The 26,526-nt window shown below is 37.4% G+C and overlaps 1 protein-coding gene across 1 annotated transcript in view; it reads right to left on the bottom strand.

Annotated features, from left to right (window-relative positions):
* FSTL5 (follistatin like 5) overlaps positions 1-26,526 on the bottom strand; it is a gene marked incomplete at both ends in the record, with an annotated part of 297,136 nt that overhangs the window by 216,328 nt on the left and 54,282 nt on the right. Inside the window, one exon of the mRNA XM_082482814.1 lies at positions 6,070-6,318. Coding sequence (XP_082338940.1) covers positions 6,070-6,318 — 249 coding nt within the window. The remainder of the gene's footprint in view (positions 1-6,069; positions 6,319-26,526) is intronic.

Raw genomic sequence — 26,526 nt, forward strand, 5'->3', positions numbered from 1 at the left:
AGACTGGTGTTCTAGGTCTTTTCTGTAGGCTGCTGTTAGGATTTAGTTCACTTCAACTCAGTTCCGCTACCCTCCTTTCAAACTAAAAAGCCTAAAGCCCTTGCCCTAGTGTTTACAAAGTCTGTTTGTGAAATCCTATGTTGCTTTTACCCATGAGATCTGCTGCGTACAAAACAAACAAAGCTTGTTTTGAATCTGTTCCTGCTGCCTTATTTGATAATTTTTAGTTCTTTTATTGGAATACAAGACAGTATACTCCTATCCACCCTCGGCATGCCCTGATGATTTTGTAAGCCTCCTTCATGTCTCTTATAAGCCATTTAGTACTTCTGGTAACGACTCTTGGTCGTACCCGTTGATGTCTTCCGAATTTTTTCCCGTTTGCCCATACCCCTTTTGAATTTGTTCACAGTCAGCTTTTATCCTCACTGCTGTGAACAACTTAGGGAAGAAAGTTTGCTGCTGATACTAAGTTTCTACTTTCTCTTTTGGGAACAGAGGGAAAAGCAACCAGCAGTCCTCGGAGATCTAGCCATTTTAGTAATAGTAGTAAGAAATCTGAAGCTCACAGCCAGTTTAACAGTTTAAAAGATTCACCAATTGAATAATGAGACAAAAATAGAGAGAGAAGAAAGTAAAATATTGTTAATATCATAAGAATGCTACAGAAGCTACTTACAAGTAAAAAGCTTACATGCAAAGTAACCTTTATTCCAGAAATATTCTATAAAAGTCCTAGCACATAGGAGTGTTACATTGCTGAAGACTCCTAGTAAATTGCAGTTTGACATAATGATGGAGTGTAGCGCTGTGTACAGAAATAGATTTAATATAAAGTGTACAAGGAGCTCAGGGTGCAATGAAAATATAAGATGAAGTTTGTCAGGGGAAAGGTTTTAGGCTTTTGTTTGGATTGACTGACCTGGATTTAGGAAAATTAAGTAATTGAAGAAGGTAAAAACTAAAAAATAACCGAAGCTTGTTTGACATCCAGTGTGGGGCATGCACCACCCAGTACTTCGTCCAACAGAACTTTTTAGAAGCCAAAGAATAATGCCTCCAAACTACTAAGTTCGGCACAAAGCCATTAATTTCACAGTGCCACTTCACAGAACAAAGATAGTGGTGGAGACACCAAGTAAAGCAATTCTAGTCCATTTGAATCAACACCCTCTGGGGCTTGTTAAAGCCACAGCTCGTGACAGCCAGGAAGGCGTTGTACAATAGTATCAAGAAGAGCATAAGCCAGATGGTCGGATTTCTTTTCTCGCACAAAACATTAAAAAAACTGAAACACTTAAGTGCATGGCTTGAGAACAACCAGGACACTGGAAGCAGAGAGCGTGCAGAGGCTGCCTAGCCAAAGAACTATGTAGTCAGCAAGCCAACAAAAGCGGTGCCAAACCAGAATGGCATCAGCCCAGCAGACTTCCCAGCTCACACTGTCAATATCAGATCTAATGAGTGATCCAAGCTTTGAACTTGGATTTTTTTTGTAACTAGTATTTCTTTTAGTTCATCGTCCATGTTTCCTCTTCTTCCCACCACTGAACTGACCATCCTGGCACTCAGCCACCTCTCTTTTCTCTTCGATATACTCACTCCTTACTTTGACTGCATTATTTCACAGAATCACAGAATCACAGAATTATCAGAGTTGGAAGGGACCTCTAGAGATCATCTAGTCCAACTCTCCTGCTACAGCAGGATTGCCCAGAGCACATTACTCAGGACTGCATCCAGGCGGGTCTTGAAAATCTCCAGGGAAGGGGACTCCACAACCTCCCTGGGCAGCCTGTGCCAGTGCTCTGTCACCCTCACCGTAAAGAACTGTTTCCGTGTATTTGAACGGAACTTCCTGTGTTCTAACTTGTGCCCATTGCCCCTCGTCCTGTCACTTGGAACCAATGAAAAGAGCCTGGCTCCATCCTTCTTCAACCCACCCTTTAGATTTCCTTTCCTTTGTTTTCCCTATTCTCTTACCTTCCCCTAAATTCTGTTCAGGAATTAAAAACTAATAAAGCCACAAATATGATAGCCACCAAGGCTACATAAACTAGCAGCCAGCCAGCTGCTCACTGCCCCATTCCTTCTTCTTTCTCCTTGCAGTTAAAAAAAAAAAAAAAAAAAAAAAAAAAAAAAAAAAAAAAGATTTGAGATCAGAAAGAAAGTTCCTTAAATCACAAAGTATTTCCTAAGGAGTTCTCGTATGTTCTTACAATAATCTTAAATATTTTAAAATATTTTTAGTCAGTTAAGGCCTGAAAGCACCTCTGAAAGTAACGGTGGAATTTGCATTCACTATCTTCCAGTCAGAGGACATTGAACTTCACAGATGGGAAATAGAGGACTCAACAGATATAGAAAATACTTCCAGTATAATCCCGTTTTCTATGGATCTAGAAGTAATTAGCTTCTCTGCAGAATACATTCTGCTTCTATACCAGAAGAAATCGAGACAGCTTATTGAGTAACCGAAAGGGTCACAGTCAACATCTAACCAAGCCGTTAGGAAAAACTGTTCAGTGTCTGATGCGAGACATCGTGACATGTCAATAAGCAACTGCTGGGAAAACTACAATAAGAGTCAAGAAAAAATAATTTCTAATTCACGATGGCTATTATCTTGATCCATGTCAGAAATGTACCATTTGCATAACAGCCTCAATCATCAGGGAAAGACAAAGAGATACTTAAAACTTTCTACTTCAGTTAATGTTTTATCCCCGTGTTCCACACATATTTGGGAAAAACCATATGATTTAATTTAGCACAAGGTAAAAAAAGATAGCAAGTGACAATGAAAAAGGAAGTAGTCCAATGAATCTGAACATGCCCATGTCAGATACAGGAATGGGGAGAACAGTTCACATACTCTATTAACTGCTCCAAGTTTACCTGCACCACCTGTCAGCCTACAATGGGACAAAAAAAAAAAATAAAAAAAAAATAAAAAGATGAAAAATGTAAGTAACAGATTTAGTGATGAATAATCTACATAAGAGACAGGTAAGGAACAAGAATCTGAAGTTTTAGTTTAGAAAACCAGCACATCGGGAGTATAGCATTGACACAGGTAGCTTTCATTACCTCAAAACACATTTATCGAAAGTTTCGGACATGGCCCTTTGTGAAAGATTTGATGCTTTTTGTCTATGTTGTTCCATGCACAGCTTAGGTAAGACACACATTTCTCAGTGATGTTAAAGGAATTTCAACATATAAACCAAAGATCTCTCATTTAGCAAGTCAATCCTTTAACTCCACTGATCATGTAATTATTTAAAAGGGCAATTTTCAAACTGTTAAGTAGAACTCATGATGTTTGTGATCAACTATAAATCATGCAGTTACAAGATGTATTATTTAAATAATTACAGCTACTTAGCTACTATTGTAATGTTAATCAGGCATATAGAACATTTGCTTATAAAATTTTATTCTCCAGACATAATACTAAAGTGCTTTCTGGTAAGCTTACTCCTTTAAATAAGGTGTATTTCTCAGCTTCTCTGATCTTCAGCTCAATACTCATTCTGTCTAAAAATTAAAGTTTATCCATGCAGAAATATTTCTGCCTCAAGAAAAAAAGAATTAAAAAAAACTCAACCCAGTATGAGGCTTTGAAACCCAAAAAACCAAAAGCATGACAAATGTAAAGCTTAGAAAAGATAAAATTTAAAAAAAAAAAAGAAAAATCAATGAAGTGATGAAATACGCAGTTGTTTGATGGGAAAAATCAACTGATTAGTAATAAACCAAATGCAAAAATCTTTAATTGCAATTATCATATATAGTCATTGTAGTTAGTGACTACCCTACCATGTAACAGCATCTTGTAGGCATACTAAACTTCTTTCCCCTCTTGCCATCCGAGTTTAAATTAGCCTTTATTAAAGATTTCTGTGAAAGACTAAACAAAATGCTCCAAATATTTGTTTTCTGAATGTAAGTTGTGCTTGTTTGTTTGTTTGTTTTTTAATGTTTCTGGTCTCAGAAGCAGCTCATTTAAGCGAGATCATTTGTGCTAAACTAACAAGGACATGTGGCAGTGCCCTTCTGACACCACTAACAGTGATGGGGTTCACCTTCTCTGTCCAGGAGTCCCACAGTTGAGGGGTTTTTTCCTATTAGCTTTTTAATATTTTTGACCTGATAACGGGCAGGACTTCAGCCCTACTGAAGGCAATCTACTAGCGGCTAGCTCAGAAGTATTTTGTAAAAGGAAGGAATCGCATGAAAAGAGTTTGAAACCTTCTGGCTGCTTTACCATACAGATACAGTGAATGTTGGAAGATGCATCAATGGTCATGAATGGCAACAATGCTTTAACGTCACTGTGCTATACTACAGCAACCAATGAACTCAACTTAACAAGGTAGAAATTGAGATTGGTAAAGTCCATACTGCTATTGCACAAACCTTTTCCTACAAGTCCCATGTGCTATACTCCTAAAAATCAAATTTTATTTTTCCACTACCTCAGAACACATGCTACTTACTTAAAGTCTCTATATTGTGATGATATATCAATTTTATAGTGTCCACATGTAGTTTTGAACATGTTAAACCTTCACTATTACTTATAAATGTATTTCCCATTCCAAGATTTCCACACACACATCCCCTTTAATCTATGAACCTCTGTCCATTAACATGTTTTGATGAAGTTGCTGACCTTAACACGTGTGTTGAGAGGCAAACGAGGAAAGGCACATCTCGTTGTCAGTCACCCCATTTACTCAGCAAGAAACAACTCCATAAAGCCCCGTTGTGCAAGCATTATAATTCTTTTAGCTAATTAAGTTCTTGAGAAAAGATAAATTCTGTTGGGTTCCCCCCCGCCTCCCCGTATTCAACTGTTCTACTACAAAACTCTTCATAATAATAAAGATACTGGTAATTGTGCACAACTTGGGATGTTTGAATTTGGTAAAAAAAGCCCAACTTTTCATTTATAGGACAATTCCTCAACCATAAGTGTAGTGAAAAATTCGACTCTGAAAATTTAAAAATGGTTTCATTTGAACAACCTTATACTAGAATACAATCTTGAAAATTGTGATTAAGATTTAATCGGAACACTGCAATTTAAAGGAATGTTCCCTACAAAGGTGAATTCAATTTAATGGAAATATTTTAGACTTCTTTCTGTGATGACAGTAGTTATTAGTTGCTGTTACTGAAAATGCAACTATATCCACAACATATAACAATGTTAACAAAAATAAGACAGTCTTTAAAAAGAATATGAATTAATTCAACCCCTAGGGAAACTCATAAAAAATGGCCTTATTTAAAAACATTTCTCCCCCCCAAAAAAGCCATCTGCCTGTTTTAACCAGTAAAAACAGGCTGCAAATCTGTCAAAGTACTCGTAAACACGCTTAATCAAGGTCTGTATTGGCAGAGCTCCAGAAACCTGCAAGGTGTGCTCAAATTACTTAAAACAGAGCAAGTTGCAATTGTTGACATCTTCAGTATAAGATGCTTAACATAAGGTATACCTCTCAGCATTCAGGCTGGCATCTCTCAGCATTCAGAAGATTAAAAAGGAGCTAAACTTGCATGCTCTGGTAAATACGCAAGTAAACCCTTCACTGCCCAAATTCTAAGCGAGCAAAATCCACTTAGCCATGAACAAGCTGCTGGTCTGTCCACTTCAACACCAAATACGAGCACAGGTCCTGCAGCCTTACAAAACCCCTCTGAAGTCCCAAATTCTGTTTTTCCTGTAACAGAGATTAATATCCTTGGGGCTTTGGGAATGTAAGTACATTCAGATGAATGAGGTCAACAGCCACGTTTCTAAGACAAGCTGACGTGGATTAGTTTCCAAGAGACAACCTGTTTATTCAGGTTAAAAAGGGGTGATTGCCCAGAGCACTAAATACAAATAAAAAGAAAAAAAAAAATCCATAATACCTCTGGAGAGAGATACTTACTGCATTAACTTTTTGAGTAATTTCTTCACTGTACACTTGGTGCAGCCTCCACAGAGCTTTAATTGAACTGCTTGAAAACACGTACCTGATAGCAATATTGCAGATATTGTTCAGCCGTGCTTACCTTTGAAGAAGCAATCTTCGTTGTGCACAATGGTGACCTTTTGCTTTTTCAGACAGGCAGCCCTGTGCACTTCACAATGGTTTTCATAGAATTCTCCATCAGAACCGCACACGGGCTTGTAATGAGGCTTGCAGTGCTCCATGCACAGACACTCAGCTTGGCCAGTCTCCCCGTTCACAACGCAGTGCCTACCCAGACCGCAGTACTTGTTTTCACATGATCCAAAATGGCCATCTTGACCCATATACCCTAATTAAAAAAAAAAAATAATTAATTACATTTTGTTTAATTGCATGCAAGACACAAAGAGGATTGTATTATGTAAATGAAACGAGAATATGTCCTTTGTTACATCCTTGACTAATGATTAACATAGGTCAGCCTGAAATGAAAAAAGTTTAATCTCATGATCACGACCAGGTAAACTTTCAGTCATTGTCACGTGTTAGATTAACTGTCATTAATAGCAACATCTAGTAACAATACAAGATTTACTGTTTGTTTAAAAAATTTCATAGTAAATCATGTCTTTTTAAATGTATACTGAAGTTTGCCACCTTAAGATTGCTATGCTATTGCATTTAATAGAACAATGAATTCTCTAGAATTTATAACATAGAATATCTCCAGTTGGAAGGTAACCATAAGGATCACGGAGTCCAACTCTGTGCTTCTTGCAGGACTACCTAAAGCTAAACCGTATGACTAAGAGTGTTGTCCAGATGCTCCTTGAAGTCTGACAGGCAGATAAAATAGACACTCACACATTGAGACTGATACACAAGAATAACTAGAGCTGGGTCAAAGCTCTTGGCCAACATGGAGAAGAAAAAAAAAAAAACAAACCAAACAAAACACCTCCGTGGTGGCAAGACAATGACATTTCAGGGAACTGAGCATGGTGGAAGAGCAGGACTGATACATCAAATGAATGGTGGCTAGACAGAGTTAAATGAGTCTCCAGTGGTATTTCAATGAGAAAAATAGGATTTGGATAACAAAGAGTTTTAAGAGGGCTCCAGCAGAGGTAAAGGGGTTTCTGCTGGCCACAACTCCCACTTCCTTCTGCTCCTAAAATATGGAAATGGATTATCCACATTAGGCTACAAAAGCCACATGTCTGCTTTCTATCCTACCTGTGCTGCTGCCACCACCACGTAAAAAAAAAATAAAATACTGTGGTCAGTAGCAGATCTGTGGGTGAAAGGGGAAGTTAAGTGCACAGTAATACTTCCTTAGTATATCCCGAATTTCCATTTTGCTGTCATAGAACAAACTACGCAGTCACTTCTTGGCAAGGGAAAGGGTAGAACTAGAAAAAACACAGAACTGTCAATTGCAGTTACCAAAACTTCAATTATGCAGGTGTTCCGATACCGTAACTGTGTCCTAAAGTAAAGTACTAAAAGGTCTCCAAACGTGGGAATAGGCACCGTCCTTCACAGTTAATACATTTCACTCTCTTGCTGTACACTCCTAATCTCCAGAACAAACAAGAACTTGATCCCCAAATACTATATACACCGTGGATTATAACTCCTCGCGATACTTTCCGCATCCTCGCAGCCTAAATGAATGATACTTGGCTGCCCCATAAAAAGCACAGTATAAACAAACAAATGGCAATGTGTAATTCGGTAGTATTGGATTTATTTTCTGTAGCGAGGAGCCAACGTGTCATCTCAATACTATAACTTGAGGCACATTGCTTCTAACCACTGAGAATTTATGTTTTTCACTTCAGTGGCAGTAGTAAGTTCTTAACACCACTTTCCTCTTAAGCCTAGAGGTCTATTAGACCTAAGACAACAGTGCTTTGATTCTTTGTTTTCTCACACAGCGCAAGTTTTCTACAGACAAACGTACTACAGAAAGCATGCAACCATGAAATTTGGCTCTGCTATGACAATGCTTTTGCTGTATTATTTCATAACAGTTTGAGAACTACTTGTTCACCTCACATCTTGTGTATCTGATATAAATACACTACAGTGGTTTTTATACACATGGATGAAATAGTACAGACCGGGCTGACGGTGGGTTGCACCGCTTATGCAAACTGAATTGAAATGGCCAAACTCAATTCAACATTAAAAATTTCCCATAAGTTTTTGAAAAACGTTCCTTCTTGTGCCAACGTTATCACCACCATATACAAGCAACAGACACTAACTGACAGAAATTAATGTAAATCCAATTTCCTTCTGCTACTGCTAACCTCAAATAAAGCCCTGCAATGTCCAGGAGTACTCTACAGCACAGGTCATGTACACACATTACTGAATTACAGGACTTCTTTGAAGTGATAAAACTGTTGTAGTTTAAGGCCACAGTCCATAAATCATTATTATTTCTGTTTTCTGAACTGGAAGATAAACATCTCAATCTGACAAATGCTCTGAATTATTGAGAGGTGTGTGGTGACTCAGCAATGCACTGTGCTGGATATTACTGTGAAAGTAGAAACCTATTTAAAACTTCACTTGGGACTTCATTTTAGTACTATAATTGAATCTGATGCCTGAATGCAAAACAGCCGCTTTCAGATGAGGGAGAATGATTCGCATAATATATATTGATATTTATAATATTGGCATACGTAACATATACCAATCACATACATCAGCAAACAAGCAAGGGTTTTGCCCTAATGAAAAACTGTATTACTTTGTTACTAAATGTTTTATGAATGTCTCCATTTCACACCATTAACTGTTCCGAAACAATACACACATTTGCACACATCACTGCATAAGCAACGCCTTCTATGGAAGTCGATAGTAAAATTCCCACAGACCTCAACAGAGGCAGGATTTTCCTGCTGACATAGTCTTTGCCTTAAGTTCAGCTATTTTTAATGCCTTCAGCATGTTTAACAAGCACCGTTCTATGCTATTTTTAATTTAGGAACTTGCAGATCTTCTAAAGTATTTGATGAAAAGGAGCAGCTATGCAGTGTTTCAAGTGTTTTATAGTACATACTGAAGAAAAAAACAGTTTAAATGTTTATTCTTAACAAGTCCACCAACTAGTGGTTACCAGATTATTCATACCAAAAAATAAAATCCGTATAATTTCAAATGAGGTGACAAAATGTTCACAAACGTAACTTTGATAGAGATTTGAACTAAAAGTGCACCCAATTTTGAAAGTGTAAATAAAGCAATAAATATTAAATAGCTACTGTGAGATAAAAATAAACGGGTTTAGACATAAGTAAACTTTTTTTTTTTTTTTAAATAAGCCAGAGACACAGAAATGTAGGAATTTTAAGACTACCAACAGAAAACAAGATTATATGTAATGGCACGGATTTGAACTTCACCAGTTAACTCTAAACACTATCATGGAGGATCAAATCAAATTAGCAAGAGGTGCAGGGCACATGCAGTCATCTTGGACTTTTTTCTTTCACCTGAGTAAGTGATAAAGCAGTAAGTGCTGCAACTGGATAATAAAAGAAACGACTGCAAAGAGCTCTTTTACGGACTACCAAGAGAAGTCTTTCCACAGATACTTATGTTTCCTCTTTACATTTCTGGGGACTTATTAATGAACTATTGGGACAACCAGACTTCTAATTCCCAGAGGAATAAGCCAGTGAAACAAAGGAGATACCTGATGTTTTGAACAGCCTCAGTAAAGGGCGCTTACGAGCTGTGGATAAAAAGCACTAGCATTTTATTGTTAGAGCTGGGGAAAAAAAAAAAAAAAAGCAAAATGTTTGACCCAAATATGATCATACAACAGTGTCAGTAACTTTGTTTACACAAATGCAGCATGTTCAAGTCTTAGCTCATTGCCAAATAAGTCTTTAAAAACACAGTTCGAAATACACAATAGACAAAGAACTTTTGTAAGCATAAGAAGGTTTAGTTGCTAAAGGCAAGTAAAGCACAGCTTCATTATTGGTCTGACCCACCGGCTTTGGCGAGACAGACCTGAGTGTTTGTTCTGACTGGTCGAGGTATTGCAGGTTGCTCAGGACTCTTACCTAACATGCTAATAATTAATACCTCATACTACCTAATAATAACATCAAGTTGCAGCTCTCTCCCTGTCCGTACCATGGTAGGAGGAATGAAAACTCAGTATATAAACTAACTCTCAAACAAAACCAACTTCCACCACTTCTCGTTGTTCCAGCCCAACTTGCAAGAATCACTGTATTTGGCAAATCCTTCATTTTACGATTCCAAAAAAGGTAGTGCCTTTAGATAGCAATAACCAGCTGATTCCTGTTTAGGTATAAAACTATAGGAATCTTGTCATTATCAAACAAGAAACCATCTTTTTAACTCACATGGGCTGTGACTTGCAGCCCATTCATGAAACACCTGACTATTCCAGTGCCTCGCAGGAAATTGCCACTATTACTTTTTCCTACCCGGAATTATTATTAACAGAGGTCTACTTTTGCTAGAGTGATAATGGAAGTTTTGGGGGTTTTGGATACGTCTCCTGGAACGAAACTGCTTAGGATGCAGCACCCGTTCAGCCGACCACCACCACCTCTGCCCCTCCAAGTTATAAAACAAACAAACATTGAGTTTTTCTGAAGGCTATTGTTCTATCTAAGCATTTCGATTTAGAAAGTAAACTAGTCCAAGATGAACTTGGGTTCCTGTATTTGGACATAATTCAGTGATTTCGCAGAGAAGATAAGCAGCCTAGCATATTCATTATTACGAGACTGAGAATAAGTAAATCAAGATGATAAATAATCTACCCATGAATTATAGTCTTTTTTTCCAGCAATTTAATTGCTATTGCTTATGTGAGGACAGATAAGTCTGCATGTATCAAGTGCCACAACACAGCAATAGGAAAGTGTGTGCCCATATTGGCTTTGTTAGCATACTCTGAATTTTAAGCCAAAAACGTGTAATCCCTACGCATTCTGAGAGTTTCTATAATACTATGGAAAACAAAACCAGACTTTGTTCAATTTGAAAGTAAGTCAGGAAACATTTAAATTATCATATCCTTAAGTTAAAAAAAGCAAACTTTAAGAAATATCATTAAAAATGTATTATGCCCAAAACAGCCAAAGCAATCACATAGGTTTTTCAGATTCTCCTGAAACTTCAGCTCTGAACAGATATAAAATGAAAGACGAAATAAAGAGTTCTTATTTAAAAGAAAAAAAAAAAAAAAAGAAAAAATGAAATTCCTTTGGCTTTTAAGACAAATTATAATAAATACAGTTTCAAGATGCCACTTATGATTCCTCATACGTCTTTCCTAGCTAAAGGCCAGTTCAACAGCACCCGGAGTTGAGCAAGTTTTAGGTTACCGTTGCATCATTTACACTTGGGAATTAAGTGGATGTTTTAGCATGCAAAAACCTTATAGCTTATACACACTTTTTCTTTTAGCTACCCAGTTTAGAGAAACATTGCACGTGGAAACTTTGGAAATTCATGAGAGTAAACGAGCACGTTTTCCAGTTGGCCCTCGGCTGGAACGCACACAGGCTTTCTGTATGTTGAGTCCTCACTCACAAATTCAGACTTTTTTTTCCTTTTCCCCTTCCCTAACAACATAATTTGCATTCATGGTTTCTATCATAACTTGCAGCATTATGTAAGTATCATCTAAAACAAAGTGGCAGCTATTTTTGGAGACAATACACCAATACCTTGTGTACAAATAACTGATACTGATTTCTGGGGTCAACAGTCCCACGTCCCCTTCCCCACCCCCTTTTACTTAAAAGGATTCTATAAATGACAATTCCAGCTCTACAGCTGTATTTTTGTTCAATACGCTGTCTATGAAAGGCCCAACCAAGACTGTAATCCTAATGTTGGTAAGGGTTCAGTGTAGCCTTAAGTTTCACATGCAGCAGAAATATCTCAGGGAGAGCAGTGGCGAGAAGGAAAAAAAAGAAATAAAAGAAAAGAAGATTGATTACCACCTACCGTTAACACTGGTAGGGCATTAGCACTGAGCATGACCTCAGCACCTACTGTATCTGCTCATAAATATTAAAAAAAGCTCTAGACTTTCTTTTTTTAAAGCAGTAGTATTTTCACAGCAGTTTTTCAACAAATTTTGATATTAATAGCAAGAACAGCTTGTAATTACGCCGGCTGAACATGACACTAACTCTACATTACTCATTATCCAGCACTCTTGGTATATGAGCTTCATTAATTTAGCACTTTTTTTTTTTAAGTTATGAATATTTTGGGCAAGGGACACAATTTAAAGAAAAGAGTGGATTATTTGAGAGTAAATAAAAGTTATTCATAATTTGTCAATGTAATGCTTATGGTAATAAAGCTCCCCCACATAACCAACAACACATATCTTAATAAACTAAGATAGAACTCTCCTTACCAATGTATACTCTAAATATGGTATTAGAGTGCCCTACCATAGCACATGGCTGGATTGCAAACTGTGGCATCTTTGGTTGCATGCGCCTATAGTATAACAGACAATATAGTTTTAACAACTGACTACTAAGTTATCTGCATTCCAGACTCTAACCAGCTTAGCCAAGCTTTTGGACACACTACTAGGAATTTGTATTTCATACATTCTTCTGAAGAGACAGGAGCTCCGGAATATGGTCATCTGGGGCAGAGTGGCAGTGTGGAGACAAATTTCACTTGTAGTCATGTTCATGGATTTGCACGCAAAGTAATTTTAATGTGTGCCTTCTATAAATTCTATACAGACGCGTAAGTATTCCTTACAAATTCTTAAAGTGACAAAAATATAAATTCATGCTCCATGTTTATTCACTTTTCTTTTTCTGACTGACATACTCTTAACAATTACAGAGCATCTTCAGTTTAAACAGTCTTTCATACCACTAACTACGATATGAAGCTCATAAAAGCAGAGGGAACTACACTCTCAGAGCTCCTTCAAAACCCCAACTTTTAAAGTCTTAACCTTAAAAATAATCCAATCTCACATTCTTTTCAAAGTAAGAGTAAACTCAGAGGTCTCTCCTGTCTTGCCACATAAAAGTCCTTTCTCATCTCTTCACATTCCACTTCCACTCCCACTCCCTCCCCCCCCCCCCCCCCCCCCCCCCCCCCCCCCCCCGCTCCATTTTGGCTAGAAGTTTACCTTTAAGCACAGGAAGGGAAGAAAAAAGAAATCCATTAACTGCCCACTACATTCTGAAGTTCTTTGTCTACATGCAGTAGTGGAGGCAGAAGAACAACACAAGAGCAAGAGGGAACTGCGGCAAGAAATTATAGCTGAGAAAGACTACTTAAATAGTAGCACTTTTCCTGACTGCAGAATAACAAAGTTGAGAATAAAAACCCCAAGATACAATAGTCAAGTCCAAAGCTCATTTCTCTTAACAGAAACAAAGCGCCACTTTTTTGTCTAATTAAATTTGGTAGAGGAGAAAGGAGTAAGATTTGTCACATCACACGTATGAAGAAAAAAATCTCGTGGAAGACAAAAATGTTAAAATTATGGTCCTTCACCACCAGGAAAATTGTTATAGCAGCAATTCAAACACAGGCATAGAGTCTGAATCAATGATTATGACCAAAATAGAGAACTGCCACCTGGAACAGATCCCCATTCATAAAGGTGGAAGAGTATTCACAAGAGGCTGATAATGTGAAGAATTTTTCTGAAGGGGAGTTCAACAGCACACGGAATTACAGATGAACAAGGCTGAGGGACTCTGCTGCCTTGCACTGTTAAGATATAACCTTGTAATGTTGAGGTAATAAGATAGGAGCTGAAAGAACTTTGAAAAATGACCAATAAATAGGCACAAGTGTGTGCTACATCACTCTAACCACAATAAAATGCCTGCACATAGTCAGTTACAATAAAAAAAATAAATAAATAAAAAGAAGCGGATAAAGTTTGAGGGACAGCTTAAACCACAAAGCAGGAGTCAAAATATGGAGTTCAAGATAATAATTGCACAGAGATTAAAAAATCCAAATTTTACTTAAATCAGTATTTTCTGATGATTTAAAAGCATGACACAGTTGTACAAGAAAATCCCTTAAAAATTTCAGGGCAGAAATAAACTTTTGTTAGAATATTGTTCTTCCTCCCAGGAAGCTTTCAAGAGCAGAAGTGCAAACCCACTTTGAAGGAGACAGAACAAGAGTGAGCTACTCCTGCTTCCACACCAGAAAGAGCTCCTCTTAACAGCTCTGTCAAGCAATTCCTCTTTTCCATAAGTTTGCCAGCCCTACCTGTCATTGAAAGCAGCAATTTGAAGCTCTTCAAAGTTTCTCAGAGACAGAGGCAAACCAGAAGTTCCTACAGGCGCATACACCACCCCAACCTCCCCCCCCCAAAAAAAAATCCTCCCCTTTGTAGGGAGACTGGAAGTACTGTAAGGACTTGCACCTGCTTAGAATTTGATTGAAATCTTCTGGTGCGCTCAACGTTTATCTGTGAGCACCGACTAACAGAAAGAGATACAGACATTATGACTGCACATACTTTTTAAACTTAAAAGTCAGGCTAAATACACTTAGGAGAATGCTTGTCTTGTGTATTCAAATCAAGTGACTTTCTTATTCTCCTGTAAAGGCAAATTAGTAACAAAATAGGAAGAAGTGCCACAATTCTAAAGGAATAAATGCGCAAAGCTACAGTGAGTAAAAGAAGAAAAACCCTGTAATACCAAGAAGATTTGTAAGTGTCGCACACCCAGCTGTTAACCTCAAATGCCGAAACCCCCCAAAAGAGCTCATCTGTTGGTCAGGAACTGTCAGCTCAGCAACTTTGCCCGCGTGAATCCCTTCCTGTTACCAGCACTTTGCAGCCGCCCTGAGCAAGCTTCACCGAATTCAGCTTCCTCAGAAAAGAGAAAAATCGAATCACACCTCCTCTGCTTGAATAAAACTGAAGACGGGGACCACAACACCGCATAAGAGAAGAAACTAAAAAACACGGCCGCAACGGGCACCGCATAACATCATCTTCTCGTTAGGCAGAAACTTTTCTCATCTTCCGGAGCCTTTACCTGCTCCCCCCCTTTCCTGTTCGCTCTCCCTTTATGGGCTTTCCCCGCTCCCGCTGCCCCGGTCCAGCCCGCGATGCGTACCCCGCCGCCCCGGCTCCCGCCCCGGCCCCGGCCCCTCCTGCCCCGCCGCCTCCTCCGGGGCAGCCGCCGGCGGGTTCCCCGCCCCGCCCCGGGAGGCTCAGCAGCTTCCCAACCCTTTCTTCCTGCAATTAAGGAGACTTTCTCTGGATTCCTGCCTCTGTAAACCCCTTGGCCCACTCGCGGGGCCTTTAAGTGTCTTCTTTGATACAACAGATGACGACTACGACAACTCCCCTGCGCAGCCTTTCCTCCAGCAATGCACCCTGTTCGGATTTCTGCCCAAACCAAAATTATTTTTGTCACGGCAGTGCTGCTGGGCGATGCTCTGGCCCTGTGCCCAGGGTCTTGTGTCGCGGCCTCACAGCCCAGGGGTCTGCGGGTTCCCTCCGGTTACATTACTGTCCTGGATAGGGCTCTTCACGAGCTCGTGGGAACCAAGAAAGTGTTGCCAAAGTCTCTTTCGCTGCTAGGAGGTGATCCTCTGGCATTGTACTAAGCCTTATAAATAGCCCCTTCGTTGATAATCCTCCTTACGTTTGACCAGCGACCATTAAATTGGTAAAGCTATCTGTGGGCTCAAGACACACTACTTGGCTTATACAGGAGAATGGAAAACGTATCCAGGTCTGAAACAAACAGCGGAACAGATTTGGAACAAGAGCACTGCTGGGTCTATGTGTAAATATAGACTGATGTCCTTCCAGCAGTTTCAAGCCAGCAATTCACTACTTTCAATTACATCCTTAGTTGTGCCTCGCATTTACTGTGGTTTTCTTTCTCACATATTATCTTCGTCTTTTGAAAAATATTTATTATTTGTTTAACATCAGACCAGTAGCAAACAGTATATCCTCTAAAACAAAGCGGTAAATGACAGGTTTGCCTCATCACAGCTACATGGACCTTTATTCAAATGGTTGACTGCTTTTCAATTGCAGCACAGCAGGCAATCCTCTATTCTGCCAAACGCGTTACCCAGTGTCACCAAGAGCAGGAAATGTGCATCACAGCGACAGCAGTTTTGAAAAGGTCAGTTTGAACAACCTTTCACACATTTTAATGCTGATTTGAAATATAGCCTGCTGAAAAGCATAAAGGGCTAGCTTTATGTTCTCAGGCAGACAAAACAACCTGAGTGTTGCTCACTTATTATTTATAAATCAAACTGATTAGTTTTAGCGATAATGATCAAAATGAGCAAAACTCTCAGTTAAATTATTGATTGGAGTTTCCCTTTTACTTAGTTAAAAATTAGAAAAGCTGTTAGCATTTGGTCCCAAGAACCACAGTAGTAGTTACTGTATCACAGAATATTAACTCTTCCTCTATGGTAACTTTTGGCATGAAAAACAGATTAACAATTTTGAGTTAATAGTATAGTAGAAGACTATTGTTTCCTCCATAGGCATAGGTGGCTTTCCCTGGGATTAAATATGCTCCTATTATATTATATTATGAACAGAAAATGTAACTTATCCCCTGATCAAGTAGCTAACACTAAAAAGGTCATTCAATTATCCACAGTACAAACTAGCATATCATAATCCAGATATTATACAACTCCTGTGTTAGACATTGAAACAACACTGTTTTGTTGGTTTTTTTTACTTCCAAGCCCTCCCTGCAGAAAAAAAAAACTGTGATGGCTTTCTGCTACCTTCCCCAGGGACCTCGACTAGAAAAAGCAGCATAGGCATTAAACCATATGGTTAAAGTGCAGCATCATTGCCGTTCAAGGAAAGCCAAAAAGAAATGTCAAGCATTTTCAGTTTTACCAATTAGAAATATTTGCTCCTAGTACATTTTTTTCGAGTTGCTACTAAGGAACTGTGGTAGGTTGACCCTGGACAGCAGGTAAGTGCCCACCCAGTCGCTTGCTCACCTCCCTCAGGAATTCAGAAGGAATTCAATAAGGAATTCAATTACCACCTCCTGGAAACTAGCACACGTACCAGGGCCATGCCTTAACCACCACTGTCCCCCTCTTCCTCCTCCCTTCCCCCAGCTGTTATTGCTGAGTATGACATCACATGGTATGGGATATCCCTTTGGTCAGTTCGGCTCAGCTGTCCCGGCCGTGTCCCCTCCCAAAATCTTGCTTTGAAGAGGGCAGAGTGGGAAAAAGATCCCACTGTCTATGTCACTGATGAAGATATTAAACAGTACTGGTCCCAATACAGACTTCTGAGGGACACCACTTATCACCAATCTCCACCTGGACATTGAGTCATTGACCAAGATGCAAGATTCCAAATTCCCAACAAAGATAAGCAGGGCAGTGCATAATCAGTATTTTCCATTCATCTTTAGCAGCTCATTTCAGGATATTGCAGAACAGCAGCACCTGTCTGGGAATTAGCGTGTTGGGATTTTTTACTGTAAAAATCTCATAAAGTTTCTCACATATTGCGTAAGGGTAGATGCAAAAGAGACATGAAATTCTGTGGATGAACAATCAGAGGTATTTCTAGCCATTTAGTATTTCTAGCAACAGATTAAGGCAGAATACATAATGAAAAAATATTGCTGCGTATTTTTCAGCATAGGATATTGCTGGAAGAGTCACCCTCTTCCTGGCAAGAACAAGAAAAACTAAGTTCACAGTTACACAGAAGACTTGATCTCCTTTTTTTTTTTTTTTTAACAAAAGAGTATAGTTCTCAAAGACACTTAACTCAGCTAACAAACTTTGACACCAATGACCCATGTATGCACTTCTGAAAGAAAACAAATCCAGAGCCAAACAAAAAAAACCCAACAAACCCTACAAAATGTAAATGCCATTCCAAAAGGTATGCAATACCTGAAAATGACATTTTAGAGACAGTAAAAAGGAGTCTTAAAAAGGATGTCATTACAAAGAATAGACTTATACATGGTGAAGCAACACCATCTGCCTCTGGACCTTGTTAAATGAAAATCATGATCTCAAGTAGGCTTGAACTTTCATGACTTAATTCGGCTCTTTTAAATTAGCTAAAAAGTGATGCATAGCAAAATGCACTGTGTATACACCTCTCTTTTCAGAGCAGGTTTGATCTTATCTGTTTCATATATTCAACAAAGTTGTGGGGTCTTTTTCTGAAGGAATTAGAGTTAACCCAAAATATCTCCAATTATCAAGCAACACCCTAAAAGCTAGACTATCCTAAAATGAAAAGGCAAAATACTTTTCCAGATCTCTTTTAGGAGAGAGTATTGCTCCACGGAAACAAAAAGTACATGGAAAAGTGAAGTCTCAAAAATCTTCATCCTGACATATAAGAATATTAATTTTTGAAAAAATTCTAAAAGCAATAGTCCACTTAAACAGTCCATTTAAAATTATTTCTACATCTATCTATAAGCCTTTATATTCATTAAATATTAAAAATTACCTGTTAAGACAGAGACGTCCATTCAAACACATACAAAAGTAGTTTTTTTCATGGAATAGTGAGATGACTCAATTGAGCAACGTGACTACTAAAAAACTTTTCCACTTCCATGCTTAAACTAATGATATTTTTGTGAAATATAATTCCTAAAAAAAAAAGATTAAAGAATGGCTTTTCTGCTAAACCACAGTAAGACAGTTTCAATTTTATAAGTCTGGTATTTTTTGTAGAAATAGTTCACTATAGAACCTATTATTTTTATTCTTTTAGTTCTTTTAATAAATATGTAAAAGCAAACTAAAGTAAAAATACAAACAGTCCTCTCCTACATCACGAAAAATCAATCTTATAAGAAAGTGCACATGTGTCTTTATGAATGAGAAAGCATTCAGCTTTCAGCAGGAAGAAAAAAAACATCTATTCAGATATTCCAACTGTCATGCTTTTTGTATTAGTTGATACAACTTCTGCCTAGTGACAAATTGCCTTTATTATAAACATGGCAAAAATATTCTTTTTATTCTTGGATAATATTACAAATTGATAGAACCCACTAACATTGCTACCCGTGAATTAATCTAGGGCTATAGTAGTAGATAATCATTAAGGATTTCAAGAAATACAAGCTACAGAATTAATTGTAGAGAAACATAAAGATCATTTTAAACTACTATTCGAGAGTACTGTCTGCAAGAACATCTATAGTGATTCACAACTGCCACACCTCTGGTTCAGCTGCTCTATTTCTTCCCATTGGAAAATGGCAGAAAGTTAAACTGCAAACTACGGTAACCACAGCTACCAAATCACCATCCATTGTTTCACTGTTTTAGCTACTGAAGTGGGGAAACTTTTCAAATGAATGAAAATGAGAATCCTTTTATAACACTCATTGTATATGTAATATCCAAAAAGGAAGGCTAATTTTCATACGCATTAATAAAGCTAAATAGTTTGCTATACATCATGCTTCCTTAAGTGATTTCAAGCAAATTATGAAATGAGACTCTCAGGCGTAAATTTACTTTTTCTAACTAGAGAAATAAACATTGCTGTGTTATTCGTTATACTGAATTGAAGTTACTGCAGGTCAACAAACCCTGTTTATGCTTAGCAACTCTTAATAATTGCAGCAGAAATAAACATTTCATCATAAATCCTATTTAAATTGCAATGTCTTTGTAACTAAATTTTTACAATTGTTTTTATCATAAACAGGTTAGTTAAATGACGGAAATTATAATACAGAATATTTTTTTCTCTGTGCTTCAGGGCCACCAGCTATCTTTCTATTTACAACAGTTTGAAAACTGGCAAAGAAATCTGAGATCTGCGTGACTTGACTAATTAGTTTAAAGTTACTGGAATGACCCCGCCAACTTGCTTGGTTTTCCATAAACCAGTTACATCTTTACACTATACATTCATCCTTACACACAACCATAACTGAATTACAACTGTATTGTTTTCTTTTTATTAGTGCACTGTAATGTAACATTCGTCTAACGCTTACGTATATTTTTAGTCATCACAGACCTTATTTTACTGTCTTAATTTTATTTTGTGTGCAGATGAAGTAGCACAATACTACAGTCTAGGAAGAAACAAGGAAAGTACAAATAGGAATAGGAATGGGTATGCACTTCTTTTAAAGCAGTTTATTCCATAAATTGCTATAGCTATTTCTGAAGAATTTGGACATCAGCGTACTTCCAGTCATGATGGTTAGCACAAACTGGCTATTAATGGTGTCTTTAAACCTATCCATTACTTTATACAGCATTTAATCTGCATCATTTTTTGAATGTCCAACCAGAGCTAAAAGGCAGTTTAATAGTAGTGCTACACATGGATTTGTAAAGACATTTCACAGAATTCTGTTAGTGCTGCAATTTCTACAAAACAGCAAAATGATGGATAATGTATTTGTGTGTAAAGCTCTCTGGAGCTCACATATACCTTTTTTGAAAAATAGTTGGAAAGATTATGACCTAGAAAGAATGCTTTTTATTTCCTTTATAGTTATTCTTAATTTTCCACCTGAATTTGATAGCCTGTGTAAAGAATATTCATAAATATATATGGCCTCATTTTTTTCAACATAACTTTACTGGAGTGGAGTGATATTGTCTGAGCAAGTATGCTGTAACAATGTGCAAGTATTTAACTCAACTTATTTCTTCCTCCCTCTTCCTCCCCCCCAAAAGGTTTCTATGCCTTTCCATCCCATGTTTCCCTTCTGGAAGGAACTGAGTGGACAACAGACTTGACAGTAACATCGCACTGACACGAACACCACTGGAGCACCGCAGATTAACTTGGCAAGAAAAAATCATCAGTTCTGTGGCTTCTGCAACACGGTCAAGTCAAATTGATTTTTTTCAGAGATAGAGGGAGGCACATTCTCCTGTAACCTGTGTGCTACGGTAAAACAGCTGCTGGAGATTTTCAGGGCAGGGATGCCAGCTGAAATAGGTAAGAACATGCTTGCCTTGTGTCTTGAACTCACTCACTCATACTTGATCAGTTTAAATTGATCAGTTTAAATATAACTCTAAATCACACAAGTTTCTACCTGCGTTGCTTGCAGAACTCTTTTAATATTGTTGATGTAAAATGTGACGGGCACTGAGCACATAAAGTCTGAGAGACGTATTTAGATAGCCTAAAATGTTAGCTATATACTGAAAACGTGTAAAATTGCTGAACGTGTGTACAATAGTATAAAGAATACGTGTAAACGTAAGTATCATTCTCCAAAATAATATCATGGTTAATGCGTACAACAGGATAGTTTTAAAATTATTTTTATCAAATCCGTGTTGTTAGAGAAGTATTCAGAAAGTAAAACGTGACTAAAATAAATTTAGTCCTTTGAAAGCTAGATTTGGGGAATAATCTCATTATTTTGATCTGTTGAAGCTGTCAGTCCTGTAATACTCTGTTGGTGAGTACGTAAGATGCAGGAATTTGATCAAATACTTACTCTGACTCTGGGTTTCCTGGATTTTCCACTGCTGTAAGCAAGTTATTGTGAAGTTATTGACCAAAAGTTTGATTTTGGAGGCAGTAACTCTATCCCAGTAAATGTTTTGGCACTTTTCCCCAACACATCCTGTTTTCCTAAGCTTGTATTTTTCCATGAAAATAAGAAATGGAAAGCTTTCTTCTTTGAGAAATAATCTATTCTAATGCTCCATACATCACAAATCTAAGGTAGGACTGCTCGGGAAGTGACTCAGACCTTGCTGCTGTTCCAGCCTTTGTGGTGATCTGTGTTCCCAAAATCTAAACTCAAAGAACGCGCTCATATTCTACATAAACTGGAAAATAATATTCAGACTAGGTCTACATGATATATCACATTTACATGGAGAGCTTAGATTGAACTGATCAACGCGGGGGTGTTGGGCCTATCCACGGCCGTGGACAATATGAATTTCTAAATCTGCATCATGAGTCACTGCCCACCTCAGGAGGCAGTGTTGAGGTGGATAGCTTTCATTTAACCAATGCATGAGCACTTCGTAATTATTGATGAACGGTATGTTCAGAAGACAGTGATCTGTTCTAAGGTCTTTTTGCCTAAGCCTTTCGTTTTGCTTTGGTTTGGTTTTATTTTAATCAGAAGAACTGGTTAGTAGTTTATACTCTTCTTGAAATCAACACTACAATGACTTTGTTCTGGCTTGGTTTTTCACTTCACCTTGAGGATAGTCTCTTGCCATCTTATCTTTTACGAGCCCAGTTGGTCTGCCCTGGGTGACTCCACCTGCTACGAGCACTGCTAGGACTCCTTGACCGAAAGCCCTGCCCTAAACAATCCCCAACAACTGCAGGAATTTGTCAGGTATGATAACAGCTCCTAAGTTCATGCTCTTGTTTTGTGTAGCAACCAGGTACAAATGAAACCTCCCCAGAGGCAGAAGCTGCATTTTCGGCCTTTGATAACCTCTTTTCCTGTTTTTCTGTGCTAATCCTGTTTTGATATTGAAGAATAAGAATCAGATATTCAATAATATCAACAGCTTGAGACCTCGTAAAATTAACATTCTATCTTTTCTCTCATTACTACCACCTCATTAATAACCACTATACAAAACCAAAAAAAAAAAAAAAAAGGGGGAAAACAACTGGGGAAAAAAAAAAATCTTCCAAAAAGTTTTTCCTGAGTAAAAATACTTGATAAAGCTAAAAATGAATTACATTTGAAATGCTTTACTCATACTAATTTTTGAAGTCTTAAGAGCTTTATGTGTTTTCCTGATTAAAATTTACAAATTTTAACATAGTTATGTTGATTTTCATTAGTGAGCTAGCCACTAATGGCTGGACACAAACACAATTGCTTTTAACTCTTTAACGCTGTAATATTAAACAAATTGCCATTAAAAGATACAGTCGAGCTCTCGACACTTTTTCTTGCACGCACAATGCAAGATTTATGTGCCCATTTACAAAAAAATATCATGTCTTTGTGCTTAGGCTTTTATAGAAGAATTGCAACTAGACGAAAGTACTTGTATACGTAGTGCTAAGCAGACCATTCAATGTGCATGCAAAGAACAAAGACATGAAATCAAGAATATTCAAAATAATTGAGCAAAGTGTTAAGTGCACCATCTGAAGTTATGTTGGTACCATCTGATTTCTGCAGCTAACAAAGAAAGCATACCAAGTGCTAACGACTAAACTTGGCAGACTTTCAAGGTCAGTTTTGTTTGGTTTGTTTGGGTCTTTTTTCCTATAAACGGCCTATTTATCATTTTAGTTTAGCATTTGCTTCACTTCAGGACTGTAAAAATGAGAAGTCATGTTGTGTAGTATTTGTACCTCTACCAATTTCTGTTTACTGAAATCAAGGAAATATCATTTTACAGTACAGATATTAACAGACAGCTCATGAGTGACCCTCTCTAGACTACTGGATCTACACTGATATGAAAGTAGAGTGAACGAGCTGTGTTCTGCATCGAAGTCACGTGTGGTGAACAGCATCTTTTTTAAAACAGGACCGAGAGCGAGCTAAGTCCATACTGAACAAATTTATAAATATATAAACAAATAACAAAACAACTGACAAAAAGTGTTTAGTAGAGTGTTTTTTCTAACCCTATTTTTTAATATTGTGTTTCAATAAAAGAAAAAAATCTCTCATGAGAGTTTCTCAGATAGTATTTAGTGCTTTTGCCTGTAAAATGTGCGATCTCATAACGATATCTAACAGACCCCTTTTTAAGACAAAACACCCCACAAAGAAACAGCAGATGAACAAAGCATGACTTTTTTTTTCCCCAATTTTCAATTCAGTCCCTAGAATCTAATAATCAACAGCAAGGGCACATACTCCTATTTCTCACTTCTGAACCTCAAGATCATTCTGGCTACCTTAATTTTATGTTCTTTATTCCAGTTTGTAGGAGGGAGTAAGAGCCTTCACTGCAGTTCAAGCCTCTTGGGGACAGCCGTCAGCTTGAAAAAAACAGTCAGTGTAATGCTTTGAAAACCAATTTGTCATGACTGAACTTGAGTTTTATGGAAGATACAAAGACAGAAAAAAAAAAAAATACCACGAAACATCATAAGCATGTGATTTTAGTTCCTAAGTTCACACCTAAGGAAATACACAAAACAGCTAAAAAAATAATGAAAGATCTAGTTCCTTTTCTTTATTTGGTACAGCCAAAGCATTTTAAAAAAAGGCATGTCTGTGTTAAACTCTCACATGTGTTAATAATCTACATGTCCACCATGACTTGCTTTCAATAGCAGGTTGAGATGTTTTCCAGTGGAAAGAATATCCTCCTATTCATATGATGTACCATTCCATTGCTAATAACTTATACCAAAAAAAAAAAAAATTGGAGACCAAAACAACAACCATTCATATTTTAACCTGCTTTAATTTGAAACATTTATCTGTCCGAGTTCTACTGAACTCCCTACTTTGGTTTGTGATGTTCAAAGGTGCTGGATGGACTTAAATTAAGCATTCGGGGATCGTGTGGAAAATAATTCAGCTTCAGATTACACTAAGAAAATGAGAGAACTAAATAAGGCAACTGTTTTGCAAAACAAAATAAAACACAGAAGCCTTGTACTGACCTACAGGCTTTATCCTCCTCAGTACCAAACAACAACACTCAATTTTGCAATGTAAATTAATGCAAGGATGTGTGTGTTGCTTTATTGCTTCTCCACAAGAGCCTTATTTTCCATGGTTATGTTTCTTACCTGTCCTAAATTTCCTAATATTTTCCGAGAGAATCCAATGTTGCATTAATTCAGTCAGGTGTAAATTCTGGGCCTTGAATAGTCTGAGTTTCTACTCCAGGTAGAAAAAAGTAATCATAAGAGACTTGGAGATAGAAGTAGAAATTGTTTCTTGAGATTATAAAATTTTGTGAGCAAGACGAATTCCCTCAAGCGTGGCAGTTGGTAAAAAAACAACTAGTGACAAGGACGGGAATGTGAAGAAAGACTATCATTTCTACATCCCCCCTAGAATAAGAGGAACATTAGAAAATAAGGAGTTATCTAAAGAAACTCAGTGTTTATTTCTATGTTATTGTTGTTGAACCATTCTGAAACAATCTAATTGAAAATGTAGCTTTCCTGAAGAACAGTCAATGCGAAAACAAAGAAGAAAAGACAAATGTTAAAGGCATGCGAAGAAATGGGAGGAAAATAGAAGGTCTATAGACCCTAAGCTGAAGTAGAAAACAGAATATCCACAACCCAAAGGCCAGGATGATTCAAGTGTTAAATAAAACTATGAAACTAAATGAAACGAAATAAAAAGTGAAATCTACTCTTTAAAAAAACAGTATTACGAGTGTGCATGAAATAATGCATAATTTGTCTTGTATAACATCTCGTAAAATCAACTCATATAGCGTTAAAAACAATTTATTTTCATTCTAGTGCTGACAGTTTCAAAAATAAATATCAACAAAATCAGAGGCTAAACTGAACAATGCATTTTATTAATAAATCCGATAAAATCTATCACCAGGCAAATAACTCTTATACTCATATATTAGTATACATATTCACCTATTTTATAAACTGTGAGTTCCAAGCTATTACACAACTGAATTTACGGAATATTGACATGCACTACTATGTTCTGAATACAAGAGATCCAGTAACGTCATTCCAAAGAAGGGAAAACAACAAAGGAAAGTAATAGGTGAGGTGAAAAGAGCTGTTTTTGACAGCTATTTGTCAACAATTCCAAAATGTAATTCACATAGTTTGTGTGCAAACTGTGTGAAGAGCAAAGGAAACTTGCATTCTCTGTGTTTTAGAGAGAGAGGTGTTATCCTCGAAATCTTTGATAGCTTTTCCTAATACTACTACCCTTTCTGGAAAGTAAAATGGGAGGATAGCTGGGTAAAAAAAAAAAAAAAAATTCCCTCTCGCTCCTCAAGAAAAAGCTGATTTGTTGCTGTGACTCTCAGCCATCCTTATAGATGAAAAAAAAAAAGGTAGTGGCTCTTTTGGGGAAATAAGGTGTTCCAGTCAAACATTCCCTGTTCCTTCCCTCCAAAAAGCTGCATCTTTGTTCCATTGAGAGAGAAAGGAAACTGCCCTCTTTCTGAGATTCACAACTCACAAACACCTACACCTTTTTGCTTAGTCACTTAAAACTTACTTAAAGCAAAAAGCTTTGGCAGGCAGCTTTGTTATTCTGTATTTGTTTCTTCTTGCATTTTTGGTAGTGTAACAATGAAGTCCATCACTACGTGATGCTGGAAGTTGCGACAGAAAGTCATCCTTCTATTTTGGTCTACCTAGGCCAACAATTCTGACTTACGCTCTTACAAACAACGCACGATTAGATGACTTTTGGAGTAGTTTTGTATTGCCACTATGCAAGAAATGCATAGTTCGTAAACATCATATACATAATAATTATATAGAGAGGAGAAATTGACTGTATCGCAACTCTACAAATTAAAAAGTGATGTGTATGCAAACTAGGATGCTTATGGCTTTCTTTCAAAGGCAACTAGCTTCAGA

Source organism: Vanellus vanellus, assembly GCF_965231255.1.
Source record: "Vanellus vanellus genome assembly, chromosome: 4".
Taxonomy (NCBI): Eukaryota; Metazoa; Chordata; class Aves; order Charadriiformes; family Charadriidae; genus Vanellus; species Vanellus vanellus.